At 41.9% G+C, this 20,075-nt stretch overlaps 1 protein-coding gene across 1 annotated transcript in view; it reads right to left on the bottom strand.

Annotated features, from left to right (window-relative positions):
* The window catches only part of LOC120536659 (syntaxin-1B), a 180,300-nt gene extending 160,906 nt beyond the window's left edge, over window positions 1-19,394 (bottom strand). The window contains exon 1 of the mRNA XM_039765092.1: window positions 19,196-19,394. Within this exon, the coding sequence (XP_039621026.1) occupies window positions 19,196-19,225 (30 nt within the window). The 5' untranslated portion in view covers window positions 19,226-19,394. The remainder of the gene's footprint in view (window positions 1-19,195) is intronic.
* Between the last annotated feature and the right edge of the window lie 681 nt (window positions 19,395-20,075).

The following is a 20,075-nucleotide window of genomic DNA, read 5'->3' as shown; positions in this document are numbered from 1 at the left end:
CTGTACAGAGGGTGCAGACCTATAAATACCTGGGAGTGCAGCTGGATGATAAACTGGACTGGACTGCCGATACTGATGCTCTGTGCAAGAGAGGACAGAGCCGACTATACTTCCTTAGAAGGCTGGCGTCCTTCAACATCTGCAATAAGATGCTGCAGATGTTCTATCAGACGGTTGTGGCGAGTGCCCTCTTCTACGCGGTGGTGTGCTGGAGAGGCAGCATAAAGAAGAATGACGCTTCACGCCTGGACAAACTGATGAGGAAGGCAGGCTCTATTGTAGGACAGTTTGACATCCGTGGCAGAGCGACGGGCGCTGAGCAGACTCCTGTCAATCATGGAGAATCCACTGAACAGGATCATCTCCAGACAGAGGAGCAGCTTCAGCGACAGACTGCTGTCACCGTCCTGCTCCACTGACAGACTGAGGAGACCCCACACTATGCGACTCTTCAATTCCACTGTGGGGGGTAAACGTTAACATTATACAAAGTTATTGTCTGTCATACCTGCATTGTTATCACTCTTCAATTTAATATTGTTATTATCAGTATGCTGCTGCTGGAGTATGTGAATTTCCCCTTGGGATTAGTAAAGTATCTATCTATCTATCTATCTATCTATCTATCTATCTATCTATCTATCTATCTATCTATCTATCTATCTATCTCTGTCTACTGTGAGAAGGACATGAATCTACATAATGTGGCTATAATCGGCAAATTCAGGGGTCCTGTTATGTGTATTATAGCATAAGCTCTCAATAATGACCAAGATCAAAGCTCAGGGGAAAATGGTTGGACAGTTTTGACTGACAGACAGACAATCCAGAGTGTACTAGTGGGCCGAGTTAGTGGAGCCCAAATTATAAGGAATGATTCCAACAGAACGAATCCCACCATTCTTGGGAAATTTGTGCCTTTCTTCCCAATGTACTGTTTGAGGGGTGTGGAGGACATTGACTTTACACGACTTTGACAGCTTTCCTTTTTTCACCGGAAGAAGTAATGAACCCAAACACTGCACCCAGCAGGGGGCAGACTTCTTGGAAGGCAGATGGTAACCCTGGCCACCTGCCTGCCTGCCTGCCATCCATTCCTCTGACTGGCTGACTGTGTATGTGGGAGCAGACAGGAGCATGACTAAACCGTCTGGCACATCTCAGCGACTTTTTCAAAATGATTCCTGTAGTGCATGGCCAACCAGAGAAGGAAAGGCTACCAAAAAAATAAAATAAAATAAAGCAATGCTCTTAACTTGCAGCGGCAAAACAACAACTTCATTGAAGTGCAATCCTAGAGAACTCATCCATCAACTTTCAATGCACGCTTTTTCGTACGGATGATAAAAGAGTTCTGTTAGCAGCACAGCACCCAGGCAAAGTGCCGGAATCATTCTAATTTACATTAATTGAATAATAACTCAAAGAGGTGGGTGGGGTTACAAACCCAGATCCATTAGATGCTCTCTCAATTTATCTCCTTCAGGACAAGGTGAGGAAATCTTGGAAACTGTGATTCATCAAAAATGACCCATATGCTTATCACAAATGAGGAAGGTCTGCTAAATGTTCTCTCGCCACCCCCAAACATCACAATTGGCCGACTGCTTTATCCAAGGAGACTTACTACATCGAGATATGCTACCGGTGTTTACTGACCTTTGGTATAGCTGGAGCAGAAGCCGGTTAATTGATTTGTACAGAGTCAATCAGCAGAAACTGAGCCAGTCGCCTTGGATTTGATAGTCCAGGACTTCGGCCAGAACACCATTCTGCCCAGATTAAACTGGCTGGTGTCTGCAAATGGGATTCAATTCTACTGTCTGGGACTCATGGAGGACGTGAAAGGCGAATGATACTTCACACAGTGAGCAACTGGTCAAACGGTAGAATGTGGTGTTCACTAATGATGAGCAAAATGACTCACGAGAAATGAAATTCACAGTAAAACTTAACGAGTTTTGCTTCTCTAACAAACTTGCAAAACAAGTGGTGTATCCATGCCATTAGCACATATATTTTCAGCTTTTTGTCCATGCGCCCAAGCATGGCAAAACTGATGTAGAGCAGAGAAAACTGGGGCTTGCAGGTAGAGAACACAAACATTAGAAGATCAGAACATTAGAGCAATTTTGACGAGAAGAGGCCATTCAGCCTAATTAAGCTCACCAGTCCTAGCCACTTAATTCAACTAAAAAAACATCATGTCGAGTTTCAAAAGTCCCTCAAGTCCGACTGTCTACCACACTACTTGGTCGCTTATTCCAAGTGTCTGTGGTTCTCTGTGTGAAGAAAAACTTCCTAACGCTTGTGCGAAATTTCCCATTAACAACTTTCCAACTGTGTCACCATGTTCTTGATGAACTCATTTTAAAGTCACCGTCTCGATCCACTGGACTAATTCCCTTCATCATTTTAAACACTTCAGTTGTGTTTCCTTGTAATCTCCTTTTGCTTAAACTGAAATGGCTTATCTCATTTAATCTTTCCTCATAACTCATCTCTCATAGCCCTGGAATCAGCCGAGTCGCTCTTCTCCAGACTTTTTCTAGCACTGTTATATGGTTTTTGTAGCCTGGAGACTAAAACTGCACACAGACCTCCAGGTGTGGCCTTTCCAGTGTGTTATAAAGCTTGAGCAGAATCTCCTTGGACTTGTACTCCGCACATCTTGATATTCTGTTAGCTTCTGAACATGGCCTGACAGTTGATAGCGTAGAGTCCACTATGACTCCTAATTCCTTCCCATAAGGTGGAGTTTTGATTTTCAGACTTCCCATTGTGTATTCAAACTTAATATTTTTACTTCCTACATGTAAAATTTTACATTTACTGACATTAAACGTCATCTGCTAATAATCTTCCACAGCCTGTCTGCTGTCCAAGTCCTTCTGTGATGATTCAACAGATTTGAGATTATCTACCAATCCACCTATCTTGGTATCATCTGCAAACTTAACCAGTGTGGCAGGAGGCTGGGGGTCAGACCCAGCTGGGATGTCTGGAAGGACTGGGAGGCAATCTATACGTCCCCCGGGCCACAAGGGGGCAACCACCCTGCATAACGAGGGGACCACGGGCACGTGGCATGGAGGCTCAAACCCATTGGGGCCCGTGGTTACAACCAGGGGTGCCCCAAACCTCATAGAGCCTGGGAGATCTGCACTTCCGCCAGACCTGGGAAGGTGGAGTAGGGACCTTCCAGGGATGCCCAGAGTGCTTCCGGGTGCTTGTGCGGCACTTCTGCCACACCAGGAAGTGCTGCTGGAAGAACATCAGTAAGCACCTGGAGCACATCCGGGTGATTATAAAAGGGGCCGACTTCCTACAGTCGGGGAGCGAAAGTCAGGTGCTGGAGGAGGACGAAGCTCCAGCACAAGGAGGAAAGGCAGCCCATGGACATTGAAAGGCCCATGATTTGGGGTGGTTGGTGCGGGACATTATTGTTAATAAACCCGTGTGTTTTATAATAATACTGGTGTTTGACTGATGGTGTTCAGGCTAGCTCTCACACCAGCTTGTTACTTATATTCCTATCCAAATCATTTTTATATATTAAAATTAGCAGTGTCCCCAGCATTGTCCCCTGCTGGGCATCACACTTAACAATTCTGATGAGGTTCCTCACACCATCACCCTCTGCTTCCTGTGTCTGAGCCAATTCTTGACTGACCTACACACCATACCCTGAACACCTACTTCTTATAGTTTGATGTCCAACCTCTCACGTGGAACCTCATCAAATGCTTTCTGAAAGTCCAGATCAATCATCTCATCTGCTCCACTTTGATTGTATCCTCTTGTTGCCTCCTGATGGAATTCCTGTATGTTAGTAAAACACGACCTCCCTCTCCTGAACCCATGTTCAGACTGTTCAGTAAAACTCCTGTTCTTGCCATCCATTGCTCAATCTCATCCTTAATAATTTCTTCCATTGGGAAGGTAACTGATGTTATATATCATTTAAAATTAGAAAAAAATCTAATTATCACTTAGAGGATCTGTGCATCTCACAGTCCGAAGACATGCAGGTTAGGTGGATTGGCAATTCTAAATCAGCCCTAGTGTGTGCTTGGTGTGTGGGTGTGTTTGTGTGTGTCCTGCGGTGGGTTAGCACCCTGCCCGGGATTGCTTCCTGCCTTGTGCCCTGTGTTGGCTGAGATTGGCTCCAGCAGACCCCCGTAACCCTGTGTTCGGATTCAGCGGGTTGGAAAATGGATGAATGGATGGATCTGTGCAAAACTTTTTTTTAAACCAAGCAAGATCTAATCAATAACATTTTAGAATAAGCATTTAAATTCAGGAAGCGGATTGTCTTCCCTTATTAATTCTATTTATTTATCTATTTATTTACTAGGGGCTTCGCCCCCTGCTCACTTCGCTCGCCAACCCCCGGGTTTGGTTAACCAGATACACAATTTAAAGAGATTGTTATTTTCATGGGAATTGTTACATATGCCAGCGTTTCTCAACCTTTAAGTATTTGCGACCCAAGTTTTCATAACAGTTTTAATCGAGCCCCCTAATGTTTTTTTGAAACCCTAATAAAATGGATTCCTATATTTTTTGTTGCCGATACACCGCTACAAGTTTTATTATACCTACTTAACTTTTATCGACATTTATCTAACTCTATATTTATTTTTCTAATATCAGAATGTAGTTTAAGTTCATTTGTTTTGGTTTCAATAGACGTATTTTTCATATTTTCGATTCTTGTTTTCTTTTTTTCACATCTTCGTGCCCCCTTTTTTGTTACTTCGCGCCCTCCTACCGCCGACATATGCATTATTTTCACTTTTACTTTCAAACTTCTGTTAAAACAATATTTGGAATTAACTTTTCATCAATATTGCATTGAATGTTGATTCTGTCTTTGGACTTTCATCATGACAATGCAACGTATAGTTGCCGGTGAGTGAATTTCGTTTCTTTCTCTCTAATAAATAAACCAACTTTTTCGAATGTTTGTCCCTGTGATTTGTTAATTGTCATAGCAAAAGCTGTTCTAACTGGAAACTGTACAATTTTTAATACAACTAATCTTGTTCCATTACATACCCATCACTCAGACATAAATTACGCAATAACATTACGATACGTCCTTCTTTCAACAGTAATTCGGCAGGTGGAAGACCGGACAGTGTTAATGGTTGTAGATATTCTATGGGATATTGTAAGTTGATGTTTTCATCTTCCGCACCATCACCACCAACTGCTTCAGCAGAGTCTATTTATACGGATTGTCACGCACTCGCGAATCGGAGACCGCGGAAGGATCTTGACACACCTGGGAGGACATTCGCCGGCAGGGAATGGCGGGGTACTAACTTTCTCCCTATGCTTCTTTCCTGGAAAAAAGACGCTCTGCCGCCATAAGCCAGTTTGCCCTCACTACGTCTACTTCTGCCCTTCCTCCGCCATCTTCCCTGACGTCAGCGATCCCATCCTCCCTCACGGTTCTTCCCAGCATTCCTCCTCTTCCGGCTCCTCCTCTTTAAAATGGCCACCGACGCCATGCTTGGTGTCGCACTTATGAACACTTGTTTGTTTATATTTTTGACCTCTTTGCTTTACAGTTTATTGTGGATCCGAGACAATATACGGGGCCGGAAAACCCCAAACCTTTGTGCTGTCTCATCCTCGGGTTGTTACAGGATTTAATCAATTTACGGTGTAAACGATCGACAGTTTCCGCATTAATTCATTTGACTTCATTGTTTCTCTCTGCCATATTTAGATGAATGGCTGATTCTAAACTGGATCTTCGTAAGTGTGTGTGCGTTCATAAGTAAGCCCTTAAATGGATTGTCGTCTGTCCGGGTTAAGTGTCGGAATGCACCTGATGACCGTGGTCTTGTTTGAAAATAGTTGTAAGTAGGGCGTGACTTGAAAGAATCTCATGGCAAAAGTCTCCGTCTCGCAGGTCTTCCTTCCAAAAAGTCTCGTCTTGTCCCAAGATTTTTTTTATTATAACAGAGAGATGTATTTATTTTTCCTACTAAAAAAGTTTTACTCTGTTGGTCTAGCTCTCTTTCTCGTCAGTGGGGTTGGTTTGATTCGAACCTACTTATGTCAAATTTGTCTTGCTTTTATGGAATGCTATTTGATTTTAATAAATTCAATAAAATGTTAAAAATAATAATAATTCCTTCCATTTATTTTCTTGTGATACATGTTCAGCTTATTGGCCTATAGTTGCTTGGATCTGCCCAATCACCCTTTTTATATAACTGGATTATATTTGCCATTTTCCAGTCCTTCACAATTTCCTCAGTGCACATTTGTCTTCCTAAAAATATGTGTCAAGAGTTTATATCTGCACTCGCTAACCTCTTTAAGAACTCGAGGGTAAATATTATCTGGTCCTATTGAGTTGTTTGATTTAGCCTATTTAATCTCAGCAGCACTTCTCTCTCTACAATTTCCAAATATCTCAGTACCTCCTTAGTAGTCCCTGTTACTGCTGGGAGGTCATCCACTTCCTCACATGTGAAGACCTCAGAAAAATACGAGTTTAGAGTATCCGCTTTTTCACTGTTTGTATTTTTTAATTCCCCATTATTATTCCTGATGCACTTCACCTCCTCCTTGACTGCTCTTTTACTACTAAAATACTGAAAGGTCTATACTTGCAAGAACTTCGGAGTGGCTTCTCGAATGCTGGAATCTACCGGCATGTGTACTGTATATGGCCACCGGTGAGCCTATGGAAGGATCCTAGCTTGGATCAGCTTATAGGAAGTATGCGTTGTCACACACGTGCGAGTAGGAGGCAGCTAAAGGGCCTGAGTAATTGTAATAAGACATCCGACCAGGGGGTGGCGGAATGCGTCAACTGTCTTTCTCAGTTCCCTACAGACCTTTCCTGGGAAATCCTGCAAGGTTCTCACATCTCAGAAGACATCACTTCTGGTGCTGACTCCTTTGCTGACATCACTTCCTAACCTGAAAACATGACTTGTGGTGATGGCCCCTTTGCTGACGCCGCATCCGGTCCAGAAGATGTCACTTCCGATTCCGGCCCTTTTGCTGACGTCACTTCCTGTATGGGCCTTTAAAGCCTCCATTTTGATCTATGATAATCAGTTCTGTTTTGGACTCTGTTCTGTGCACATCGTGCTCCTAAAAAAACTTAACTTTTGCAGCCGGGAAAACAATCTACGGGTGGCTGCCCCAAATCTTTATGATGTCTTTGTCTAATTCTTATCACAGCGCGTAGATGATATTACCCTAGAAGAGTGATGCAAAGCAAAACTGGTGGTGCGAGTGTGCAGGCACTGGCAGTGCACGAGGCACAAAGCACTGTGTGGAGCCACAAGGATGGAGGATCAGGGCAGCCCAAGAAGACAACACTAGTTTTGATTATGGAATAACCCCTTGATGGGGAGAGCACTTAGCTTTACATCTCAAAAAAAAAAAAAAAAATCCATTCCCTAAACCTCATTTTGTTGAGTTTCATATTCTGAGATTGCAAAATCACATGCAAAACAATTCCATTAAATTGTATGTGAACAGTTTCCTCCCACAGTCCAAAGAAATGCAGGTTAGGTGCATTGGCGATTCTAAATTGTCCCTGGTGTGTGTGTGTGTGCGCGCGCCCTGCGGCGGGCAGGGCCGGATTAAGACCCTTAGATGCCCTAAGTCATTTTGGTGCCCCCTTACACCAGTAATTCAAAATATTAAAACAATAACAAACTAGAAAATAAAATTTTATTTTATTATCGAAAATTAGAAATTAAACAAAACATACTTATAGTAAGAAGGAAAATAATATTTATTTTTGTATGCTTCATTTTATTTTTATCTTAATAATTTTCTCCTACTTTTTTTCCTTGCAGACTCTTTGATTAGATCTTCATAATCAATCTTACATAACACATCTGCCTCTATGCATAATAGCAATAAGGTTTCCAGCTTAAATGGCTACAGATATTAATTTTATCTGCCATTATTCTAAGGACTACAAATTATCCAATCTCCTGCCAGAACCTGTAGAAATTGACTTTAACCCCAAAATTGATTTAAAAATGTATTTTGTGCTGCACTGCTTTTCGATAAAGATCTGATCGCATTTTTATCATTACTTGAAGAGAAAATGGCATCTGAAATTTTACAAATGTTAACGTTTGTAGTTGATTTTAAAGGTATTTTTAAAATGTACGGTTTTCATTTTGACATGAACACCGTAGATTTACCAATTTGATTATTTAACTTATTTATGGCTTTTGTGTCAATTTACCAAATCTATTTACACATATTCTTAGTACAAGACTAGCAGACCTGGCGCGCTTCGCTTGCACGTTTAACCGGCCAGTTTTGGCAGCGGATCGTGGCTTTTCCAATCTAGACATCCTGTCTTTTTCAGATTCTTTTAACCGCCTGGTTTCGGCAGCCAATCGTCCTTTTCCCAATCTAGAAATCCTGTCTTCTTTAGATTCGTTTAACCGCCTGATTTGGGGAGCGAATCGGTTTTTTTTTTTCTAACGTAGCCTAGAAGTCGTTTCTTGTTGAGATTCGTTTAATCGCCTGGTTTTGGCAGCCAAGCGCTTTTTTTCCAACCTAGAAGACCTCTCTTGAGATCCGTTTAATGGCCTCGTTGATTGCATGTCTTCCAAGGTAGTTTCAATGCCTGCACGGAGTCTTCTCCCCTTTTATGAGTGACTGTGTGAGTACCGCGTGTACTAAACAGTAAATTGGTAAAGGAGAGAGGACTAAACACTAAGGAAAAAGAACGCAAGACCGCGTCAGCTCGGAGCGAAATGACGTGAATGGGAAGGGAGTTGATCACGTGACTCCCCCACCCGCCTTAACTCTCAATCCCTCCACAAACACACAAACACAGTCTCTCGGATCCCGACTCTCCTTTATATATATAGATTTGAAGAATATTTTGTGAAAATTTTCTTAATAAATCTTTATTAGTAAAAACGTTATAAACAGTTTTATCCAATAGTAATCAGCTGTACGATTTTCACTTGTATATAATGTAAATGAATCTACAAATATCCAAGAATAGAATTAAATAGACTTACCAGAATATTTTTTCCTCAAACTGGGACATTTTTTTGTTTTTGCTTAAAACAGAAAATAACGCTTTCTACGCACTAGAAATTGATGTTAAGGTAAATAACAGATAATTCACGAAACATAACAATTACGTGATAATCATTTTTAATCAAATAGTAACTATTATTTGAAAATATAAAAACATGTTGTTTTGAATTGAATTATTTTCACAATATTTTGACATAACATGGCGTTTAAGGGAATCACCATGAAATGGGAATTCCTCATCGTAGATGGTGCCAGTATGCAGAATGCACCGAGTAAGGTGCCATCTACGAACAGTGACGGCATAGGGAGGTACAGGAAGGCATTATTCATTTATCATTAAATATTGAAAATGGCTATAAATTTAATTAATCTAATGATTTATGTGATAAATTCAGCCATGAAAAATTTTTGTGGTGCCCCCTTTACCCTTGATGCCCTAAGCATGTGCTTACTTTGCTTATATGGTTAATCCAGCACTGGCGGTGGGCTGGCACCCTGCCTGGAGATTTGTTTCCTGCCTTGCGCCCTGTGTTGGCTGGGATTGGCTCCAGCAGACCCCCGTGACCCTGTAGTTAGGATATAGCAGGTTGGATAATGGATGGATGGATGGATGGATGTATGCAAAAAAAAAACTCAGCTGTTTCGCTTGTCACTAGCGTTCACTGACACCCCACTAAGTGGGTACGACTACGGTTTCAGGTGTCCGTTAAAAAGAAAATCAGTGTCAGGCTGGGAAATGGTGTTCCTTTGTAAGGCTAGCGTCACACTTTACAACTTTTTGAGTAATTTTCAGTGGTAGCTTTCAATCACATAAACTTCGCGAGCTGTAGACAGTAGCAGCACAAGTCGTGTAGTGTGACATCCCCAGCAAGTCAGTCATAGCTTTCAACATCTCATCACATATTATGTGTTCAAAAGTTGACGACCAATGAGCTCACTTCAGGAAGGCGGACACACGATAAAAAGGAAAGCGGGTGCTCTGGACCATGCAAACAAATGAGTCTTTATTATCCAATGTCTTCTTTTTTGTCAAATTACAACAGGATATGAAAAGAGAAAAGATGGGCCGAGATTGCGGTTGCACTCATCATACCTGGAAAACGTCATGGCTGTCAGAGTGAGGCAAATTTCCGATACATAAAAACTTTAAAACTGTGATGAAAAGTGATAACGTGGTCTGTCATCCCCTCTGATTCCTAATCATGTAATCGGACCCCCTCAACGCAATGAAATCCCGCAAATTCAGTTGGTAACCATGACATGTAATTCCACTCAAAGTCTTGTAGTGCGCCACCGGGGGCTATGATTTTTCCAAAAATTTTTAGTCTTACGTAACCTTAAGAAAAATCACAACCACAGCTGATGCCACATGAATGGCAGTCATGCAGTATGACACATCCTCCAACTCAATTACTAGCACTGTCGGGTTTGGTCGTGGAGCTGGGCTCGCGCCTGGAGAGTTGACTGCCAATGAGTGCACAGCTGGAAGTGCAAAAAATGTCAGTGCCCGCAAACAGTGAAGAGCAAAATGAAGAGAGTCGAGCACAGTGCAAATCAAATGGGCGTGTCCCATTAAGTGAATCAGCTCGGCCAATCAGATTAAGTCGACGCCCATTTCACTCGTGCAATTCAGACCCAGGATTTTAGGGACATTCAAAACGAGAAACGGACTGATATGAGATTACTTGGAAGAATTGGTGTGTGCCAATGTATAAAATCAGACAAGGCAACCAAGGTGAGGCAGGCCAGTGGAGTCCCCCCTCAAACACCCACAATCAGTTAATGACTTTAAACAGAGCCAATCCACCCTTCAAAGTCAACAGGATCACAGACTTGCTAGATGGATAACACGCATGCTGCAAATCCAGCAGACACGTTAAGGCGCCAAAGAAACTGTCAACCCCTTGCCGTAGCACCCACACACGCTGGTCTGAAGAAGGCTCCACAGGCAAAATGTTCTCAAGCCTTCCATCTGCTTCTTGATGAATGTTTTGTCTGAGAAGAAAATGTTTACTCTTTTCCTTTTGCATCCCACACTGTCTGGCATCCTTTCTGCAGGTGTAACCGCCAGTTTCTGGGTTCACCCAGTTGCACCACAAGATATTCTTTTGACTGGATGCCCATCCTCACAGTATCCGCCTGTGTCCCCCCTAACACACACACACACACACACACACAAAGGTTGTGTATTTCCATGTTGTCTGCCATGGAGATAATTTGGAGTCCAACTCATCACACAACAGTATAAAGCCAGAGCTAGTCCTCAGTGGGGTGTCTGTTCATGACATTAACACTTGAGATACGCGTTTGATGAGAAACGGCCATTCTGCCCAACAATGCTTGCCAAATCTATCCATTTAACTCCACCAGAAAAACATCAAGCTGAGTATTGAAGGTCCCTGGGGTCCTAATGTCCACCACACAACTCGGTAGCTTATTGTATGTGTCTATAATGCAAATGCTGATAATGTTACTAATGCCTCATATCTTCAAGGGCCTGGGTGTCCAATAATCAAATGATATACTGTACATACATACAGACACACACATACATATATACAGTAAATATATAAGAAAGGAAGAAAGATAATATGATAATATGGTAGAATGAACACAAAACACAAAGAAGGAGAAGATTAAAAAGACACTATATTACACAGATAGATAGTGTGAGATGTTACCGGCTTGTCATCCCGGCCAATACCCCCAGGCTGCCAGATGGAGCCCTCCCTGCAGTATGGAGGTGCCCCAAAGACCAGCAGGGACTCATGGGACATGCAGTTTTTATACAAGACCCTGCTGGATACCACAGGGGCCACAAGAGGGAGCTGCAGGGAGGACCGAAGACCTATTTGTACCCTTTAACCCGGAAGTTCATCAAAGGAAGAGCGACGGGCTTCCAGGGTGAAAAGAAAGGACTTGTACCTGACCCGGAAGTGAATGAGAGTCACATGGACTGGAGATTGGAACGCTTCCGGGTCAGGATATATAAAAGGACTATGGGAGCTCCCAGACGGCGAGCTGAGCTGGGTGGAAGGGTGGCAATAAGTCTGGGAATGGAGGATTGTTTATTGTTATTGTATTTGGGTATTTATGAGTATAGTGGAGGAGAGGGGGCTTTGTGCACTGTGGAGATTTAATAAAGTCAAAGTTTGGACTTTTACCTGGAGTTTGGAGTTGTGGATAAGGGTTTAAGGGAGCAAGAGCACCCCATATCTGTCACAATAGATAGATAGATAGATAGATAGATAGATAGATAGATAGATAGATAGATAGATAGATAGATAGATAGATAGATAGATAGACACATTTCAGCGTAGTTGGCAGGATTAGATAGATAGATAGATAGATAGATAGATAGATAGATAGATAGATAGATAGATAGATAGATAGATAGATAGATAGATAGATAGATAGATAGATAGATAGACACATTTTAGTGTAGCTGGTAGGATTAGATATATAGATAGATGTGAAAGGCACTATATTATACAACAACAGCAACAACATTTATTTCTATAGCACATTTCATACAAATAATGTATCTAATTAACATAGAATAAGAGTAAGGTCAGATGGCCAGAGAGGACAGAAAAAACAAAACAAAACTCCAGATGGCTGGAGAAAAAAAAAAAAATCTGCAGGGGTTCCAGACCACGAGACCACCCAGCCCCTTCTGGGCATTCTACGTAACATAAATGAAACAGTCCTCTTTGTATTTAGGGTTCTCATGGAAGGACTAGATAGATAGATAGATAGATAGATAGATAGATAGATAGATAGATAGATAGATAGATAGATAGATAGATATGAAAGGCACATGACCATAGTAAGCCATTTTAGAAAATGAATGGATAGATGCAAAGAGAGAGTAAGTGGCCAGTGTCGCTGGGTGTGAAGTTCCTGAGAACATTTGGCTGTGATGTAATCAGAGATAGTAATGCGATTCATTCAACGAGCCACCTTAATTCGATTTGCTCAGTAGTGCTGCATATTCTTTGACAGAAACAGCAGGTTATGCAACTTATATGTGAGATCCATTACTTAACGCACATTTCCTCGAATAAATTGCTGACCCAAAAATTTGACTTGAAACAAAAGGCTGGTAACTGTAAGGTCTTTCTTTCTCACCGGAAAATCGCCAGAGTTGAATGAACACTTTAAGTGTTCATATGGGTTGACACTCTCCATATATACATTTTCGTTTAATGGTTAGTATGCACACCATAAGAGTTAATGTGATATTGGTGATCTATCTGTGTACCAATAAAACAATTCAGGCAATGTATTTCAAACTGTGATAAAAAAAATGTAAAAAGAAAAAATATATATATATATATATTAGTCTCAAATGAAGTCGAGAAGAATCTGTGCTGGTCATTGACACAACGACACCGCAATGCATCCCATCCACTCCTTCACTTCGAAGTCTAAAAAAGGCTGAGCAAAGGCCCTTTATCACCCACCGGGACAGATCCCCCACTGTCCTAGCGGACCCCGTCTGTCTGCTGCATCCATTAAAAACAGCGAGAAATAAATTATTAACGTCTTGTATATCTGCAAGCCAGCTAAAACCTCCTCCTGTCTCTCTCTCTTTCTATCGATTACGCGCGAGTGAAGCTTACAGGGAGGAGAAAAAAACGGCAGAGTGGATTGAGCTTCTTCTTCGGTCGCTTACGTAGGCATTCAGTGAGGTCTGATGCACAGTCACGCCACTAGCTGAAGCGCAAATGCAAAAAGCGCGCACACGCGCGCGCGTACTAAGAAAGAAAGAAAGAAAGAAAGAAAGAAAGAAAGAAAGAAAGATCCAGTCATAAAATCATTACCATTTCTGACTTAATGGAAATCAAAACATCAACGCCTTCATCATTTGCGAGGACGCGATTAAACAACCGAGAAAACAACAAATCGGGATGCCATTTACATTGCAGAGTTAATATGCAAGTCAGCAGTTAAAACAGAAGACCGATCATTATAAAACGCCTCCGCTTCCTTTAAATATTACTTTCCCAATCCGCTTTATCCACTTTTTTCACGGGAAGCACGTTAGCACTGGCAACATCGCTGGCCGGGATCCCATCCCATCAATAGGCATCTTGGCACAAACAACCACACTTACTCATACCACTCTAGAGAAGCAAGTTACTGGAACACGGGGAATTAAGTGGGGGCAGGAGGGCTATGGGGGTCATGTACCGATTACGCTGAGAACTGGGTATGCAGATGCAGTAAAGTGACGACATTAGTCAGTCAGTCAGTCATTATCCAACCCGCTATATTTTAACTACAGGGTCGCGGGGATCTGCTGGAGCCAATCCCAGCCAACACAGGGCACAAAGCAGGAAACAAATCCCGGGCAGGGCGTCAGTAAACCGCAGGTGACGACATTAATAAATTTCAAATAAAAGTGAAATGAAACGCACACTTTAATAATCAGTAAATACATAATACTTATATTGACTTTAGTTAATCTTATCGACAATGATAGAACTACGAATACTCTTAGGTACGGATCACTATAATTACCTGCAAAATTATAGAATATTTTACTTCTTTCCTTTAAATTCTATCAACTGGTTAATCCATCAATCTATCTATTATATAATCCTGCCAACTACGCTGAAATGTGTCTATCTATCTATCTATCTATCTATCTATCTATCTATCTATCTATCTATCTATCTATCTATCTATCTATCTATCTATCTATCTATCTATCCCTACAATATCAATACAGTAAGAAATGTCTTAAATATAAAGACTGATTTTATTTCCCCGTCTACATGTAAGCAGACTCGACTATTGGTCTATTTCTTAAATTATTTTTGCTATTTTAAGGCACACAGTTTAATTCGTTTTCTAAGCCTTGGGCTACCACTCGTACGTCGATTTCACCGTCGATAAGTGACTGAAGAAAAAAATACAATACGGGTTATTAAAGATCCACTGCGATACTAAATCAATTACCGCGTGTTTCAAACACGTTTATCATATTAAAAATACATTGTCAGGTAGCTCGGTTTATTTATCTAGTTATTTACATAACCGTATGTTCTTTCTCGATCGATTTACAAGCTGCTTGAGAGTGCGATGTTCCCGCTCGCCGTTTGCAGCGCTACATGAGTGCGCGCACAAATCGCTGCTGATCACTCGCTGCAAGTTCCAATAGACCCCAGCTGCAGACATCCAGAGCTCCACAACATTGAGGAGGTTACGTTTTATATAGCCTGACGCACACATGGAGAGCTGCAAGAGTGTCTTTCCGGTGCCCTGTTCTTAGAGCGGGATTGCAGTGGAAAACATTTAAAGGGAGTCGCGCAAAATCATTCTGTAGGCCACCAGTTGCTCAACTTGAAGCTTTCCTCATTATAAATACCACAGAATCGTAAACTTTGTCCAGTGTCATTGCATTCATTTATTCAAGCATTTTCATAATCAGTTTAGCCAGGAAGGGTTGAGTGAGACTTTATCCCAGCAAACATCGAGGCAGGAACAATCCCTGGACGGGGCGCCAGTCAAACACAAAAGGGGCGACTTTATCAAAAACTGCATGTCTTTGGACTTGGAGTCAGAGCACGCAGTGGAAATCCACGGGGATACGCGGAGAACACGCAAACGCCATGCAGGGAGCACCCGGATACGACCCGCGTTTCTTTATTGGGAGGCAGCAAAACTGCGCTCCCTGTGTCTCACACATAAGAACGAAAATAATATTTAAAAATCGAACAGATATTTGAGTCCAGGTGAATAACGAATAAAGCTTTATGTTATATGGCACCGTCAACCGAATGTCACGATGAAATACAATAGATGAAAAAGGCACAGAATCGTCATATGAGAAGTTATTAGTCATGTTAAAAAGCACCATTAGCATCATAGGCAGGCAGTTTGGTTAAGAATTTGGACTTCAAATCACGAGGACTCATTACTAGCACTTTGTGACCTCATGAGCAAGTCACTTTACCTGCCTGTGACTCAATTGGGAAAGAAAAATGAAGCCAATTGTATGTCTAAATGTTATAAGTCGCATTGGATAAAGGCGTCTGACAAATAATACGTAATAATGTCACGATCACCAATAGAATGATGAAATCAGCACCATTATATATGAGTTAAAATAATAATAATAATAATAATAATAATAATAATAATAATAATAATAATAATAATAATAATAATAAAATCAGGAATTTGATTCCAGGTGAATAACGAATAAATAAACTTTTATTTTGTATAGCGGCAATAACACCACGTCACTATCAAATGCAATATGAAATCGCCAAAGCATTGTTATATGAAAGAAGTAAAATAGTTATTATTATTATTATTATTATTATTATTATTATTATTATTATTATTATTTTAAATCAATCAAAATTTTGGTCCAAATGAATAACGAAAAACGTGTATTATATAGCGCCATACACCATATCAGGAGCAAATATAATTGTGTGATGAAATTGGGACAGTAATGTTATATGTAAGAGCAAAAATATTTGTAGAAATCAATCAGGAAGATGAATCCAAGTGAATAACCAATAAATACACTTTTATTTGATATAGCGCCATTAACAACACTTCACGAGCACTACATATACAATTGAACGATGAAACTGACACAGTATCGTTATAAGAACTATATATATATATATATATATATATATATATATATATATATATATATATATATATATATATATATAAACCAATCCAAGTTAATAACCAGTAAATAAATGCATATTTTATATACGAAACGAGCACAGTGTCGTTGTATGTGGAAATCAAAATAATTTTACACAGTCGATCTGGGATTTAATCCAGGTGAATAACCAATAAATAAACCTTTCGTTTATATAGCGCCGTTAACAAACGGGTTACAATTACTGTAAGATGGATTCATCAACCCACCGTCAGAGATTTGCTCGCAGCGTAACTCCAACGAGTTCACCTTTTGGAAGATTAAACTAGAATCGTGCTGAAAAAGAACTGTTTTGAGTAAGGTGGGGGTGGGGGGGGTGGAGGGAACGTCATGTGTGAGGTCGTGTGTGAGAAAGAAAGAAAGAAAGAAAGAAAGAAAGAAAGAAAGAAAGAAAATGGGTGGAAGGATGGACATCTGCATGCTTTGCATATTCAACGGGGGTGAGGTGTGGACTATTAGAAAGACGACGAGGGGGCTCGTGCATGAAAACCCACGTACTTGGGCCCCAAGCTGTCATCCTTGCTCTCCAGCAAGTGACCTCCGCACCCAATCAATGAGCCTAAAAATGAAATTCATTCTCTGCTGCAATGCACACATGTGCAGAAATGCAGTTGACTGTCACAAGATACCCCCGCCCCCTACACACATGCGTGTGTCCGAGAGCCAACCGGCTGGAACTCTGGACTGAACGTGAAAAAATGAAAAAGACTTGCACGGTGAATAATGTCGACAGACAGACAGACAGACAGACAGGTGGACGGAGAGATAGATAGATAGATAGATAGATAGATAGAATAGATAGATAGATAGATAGATAGATAGATAGATAGATAGATAGATAGATAGATAGATATGGAAATCTGTGTGTAAGGCATGTTAAATAAAATCCACGTCTCCCTAGTTCTGAATACAAAAGCCCTTCCGGCGTGTTCATTTCCATGCCACTTTGAGATCAGCCCTAGAGGGCTTCAAAAAATGGGGATGAGTAAAAAAAGGAGAAAGCCAGCGTGTGTGACTGTAAAATCGAGCAAGCGACAGAGAGATAAAGAGAGAGAGAGAGAGAGAGAGAGAGAGAGAGAGAGAGAGAGAGAGAGAGAGAGAGAGAGAGAGATGGAGCGCCGGTCTTGTGCTCGCAGACGCATCCGCAGTGATGCCGCTCCAGCGCCATTGACGGCGCTCCATCTCTCTCTCTCTCTCTCTCTCTCTCAAAGGGATGAAAAGCTTGAGGAAACACGCGGTGGATTTCGACCTGCGACGCTCGGGAGGCGCCTGTTAAATTGCGAGGTGCAGCCGTCTCTGAACTGAACCCTTGGATTCGATGTCCATCTCCAGGTGCGGTTCACACAATTGGCACATTTCTTATAAAAAACACGCACACGCGAAGTCAGACCGAGACACGGACTCGTGTTTTCCTCATCTGCGTGCGTCTGCCTGCAAAACGAATACCAGGGAGAGATTCTACCATTTTTATTATTTACTTATTTTTCGTAGTGTGCAGTTATGGAGAGAGATGAGCAGTCCCCGTTTCCGTATTCCTTTCAGGAGCTCATCCCACACGACTCATAAATCAAGACATGGCACGCTCACTTCTTCATTACGGGGAACAAAGGATCATCTCAATTATGATTACAACAATACTGCCTGAATTGGCCTGGTTAAGCTTTAATTTTACAATATTCATTTCTTCTTTACATATACCCCCTCCACCCCTCACCCCGCCAACGGACCACCACCAACACCTTGGAAATACTACACTCTTTTAACCCCCATCCCCTCCCACATCCTATGCGCCCCTCCATCAGCACGCCTCGAGGCTTATAACGGAGCCTCGTCAGAATGATGGTATGGGGAGGGGGTTCGTCTGGGAAATGCTAAATTTGAAGTTAAGATGGTCGGCACTGCAGCCACAGCGTACAGACACCGCACTAGTAAGCACCAGCAGCACATCCATAAATTAATTCATTCACATAGAGCTGTAGACGCCTGTCATTTCCGTGGGAGAGAAAGGAAGAAATGACGTCTGCTCTTTGCACACATTCTGCCTTTACCTGGCTCGGGCTCGTCTGTCTACCTTTCGCTCCTTCTTTTCTTTTTCCGTCTACCCCACGCAAACCCAGCCATTCATTTTTTTTTACCCGCCCGCCCTGCCATTCCCGATGGACACCCGAGCTGCGGTACACATAAATGCACTGAGATGCCAACGTGAATCCAAAATGGCCCTTTTCTCTCCTTCAGTCTCACGTTTTCGACTCCCCACTTTCTGTTATTTCGGCGAACACTCTTCCTTTCCACCTCATCAATCCGATTCCGCCTCTTCTCCTCTCCTCCCCCCTCCTTTTTAACCAAATAAATTATACATGCATTAATGAATACGGCAAAAAGATGCAACGTTATCGTAGCGTTTGCTCTCCGGCGGGGACGCTTTACGCGGTTCCTTACACTTCTCAGCTCCTGAGTTCGGTCCTTCATGGTCGCGGCACTGGCAAGGGAGGCTAGCGGCGCAGGCTTTCTCTCCGGATCTCTGGTCGGGGTTCAGAAAGGGGGCGATGCTCTGCTCTGGCCGTGCTCCCAATGAAGGTGATTTCTCGGCTGGTACTGATGCTGCAGAGGCGCAGAGATCGCAGTGCGCCTGCGCAGCGGAGGCTGACATACTCGCACTCCCCCTCCTGTCATACCCCGCCCACTTGGAGGTGAGGCGTTCCGCTCGCGAACTGTATCATGGGGATTGTAGTTCGAGCCTTCTAAAATGCCAGCGGCAATTGAGGGGACGCAGAAAAGTTAAGGCGGAACTCTTACTGCAGCAAAATATGTAACTTCTCAGGCTTGGACCTGAAATGTCTGTGGATGCTTACAAAGCAAAAGGGCTTTATTTAGTTTCAGCCACTCAGCTGCTCATCCATACTCATCTTTTATATTATTACACTTTCTGCATAAAAAAAAAAAACCCATGCACTATTATTTAGAGCCAATTGTAATGTCAACCTACACATGCACACCTACCCACAAACCTCCCATGCACAGGTGTGCACATATATATATATATATATATATATATATATATATATATATATATATATATATATATATATATATATATATATATATATATATATCCATCCATTTTCCAACCCGCTGAATCCGAACACAAGGTCACAGGGGTCTACTGGAGCCAATCCCAGCCAACACAGGGCAGGAACCAATCCCGGGCAGGGTGCCAACCCACCGCAGGACACACACAAACACACCCACACACCCTAGGGCCAATTTAGAATCGCCAATCCACCTCACCTGCATGTGTTTGGACTGTGGGAGGAAACCG

Source organism: Polypterus senegalus, chromosome 10, assembly GCF_016835505.1.
Source record: "Polypterus senegalus isolate Bchr_013 chromosome 10, ASM1683550v1, whole genome shotgun sequence".
Taxonomy (NCBI): domain Eukaryota; kingdom Metazoa; phylum Chordata; class Cladistia; order Polypteriformes; family Polypteridae; genus Polypterus; species Polypterus senegalus.
The sequence above is the reverse complement of the archived record's forward strand: the minus strand, read 5'-3'. Positions and strand labels throughout refer to the sequence as shown.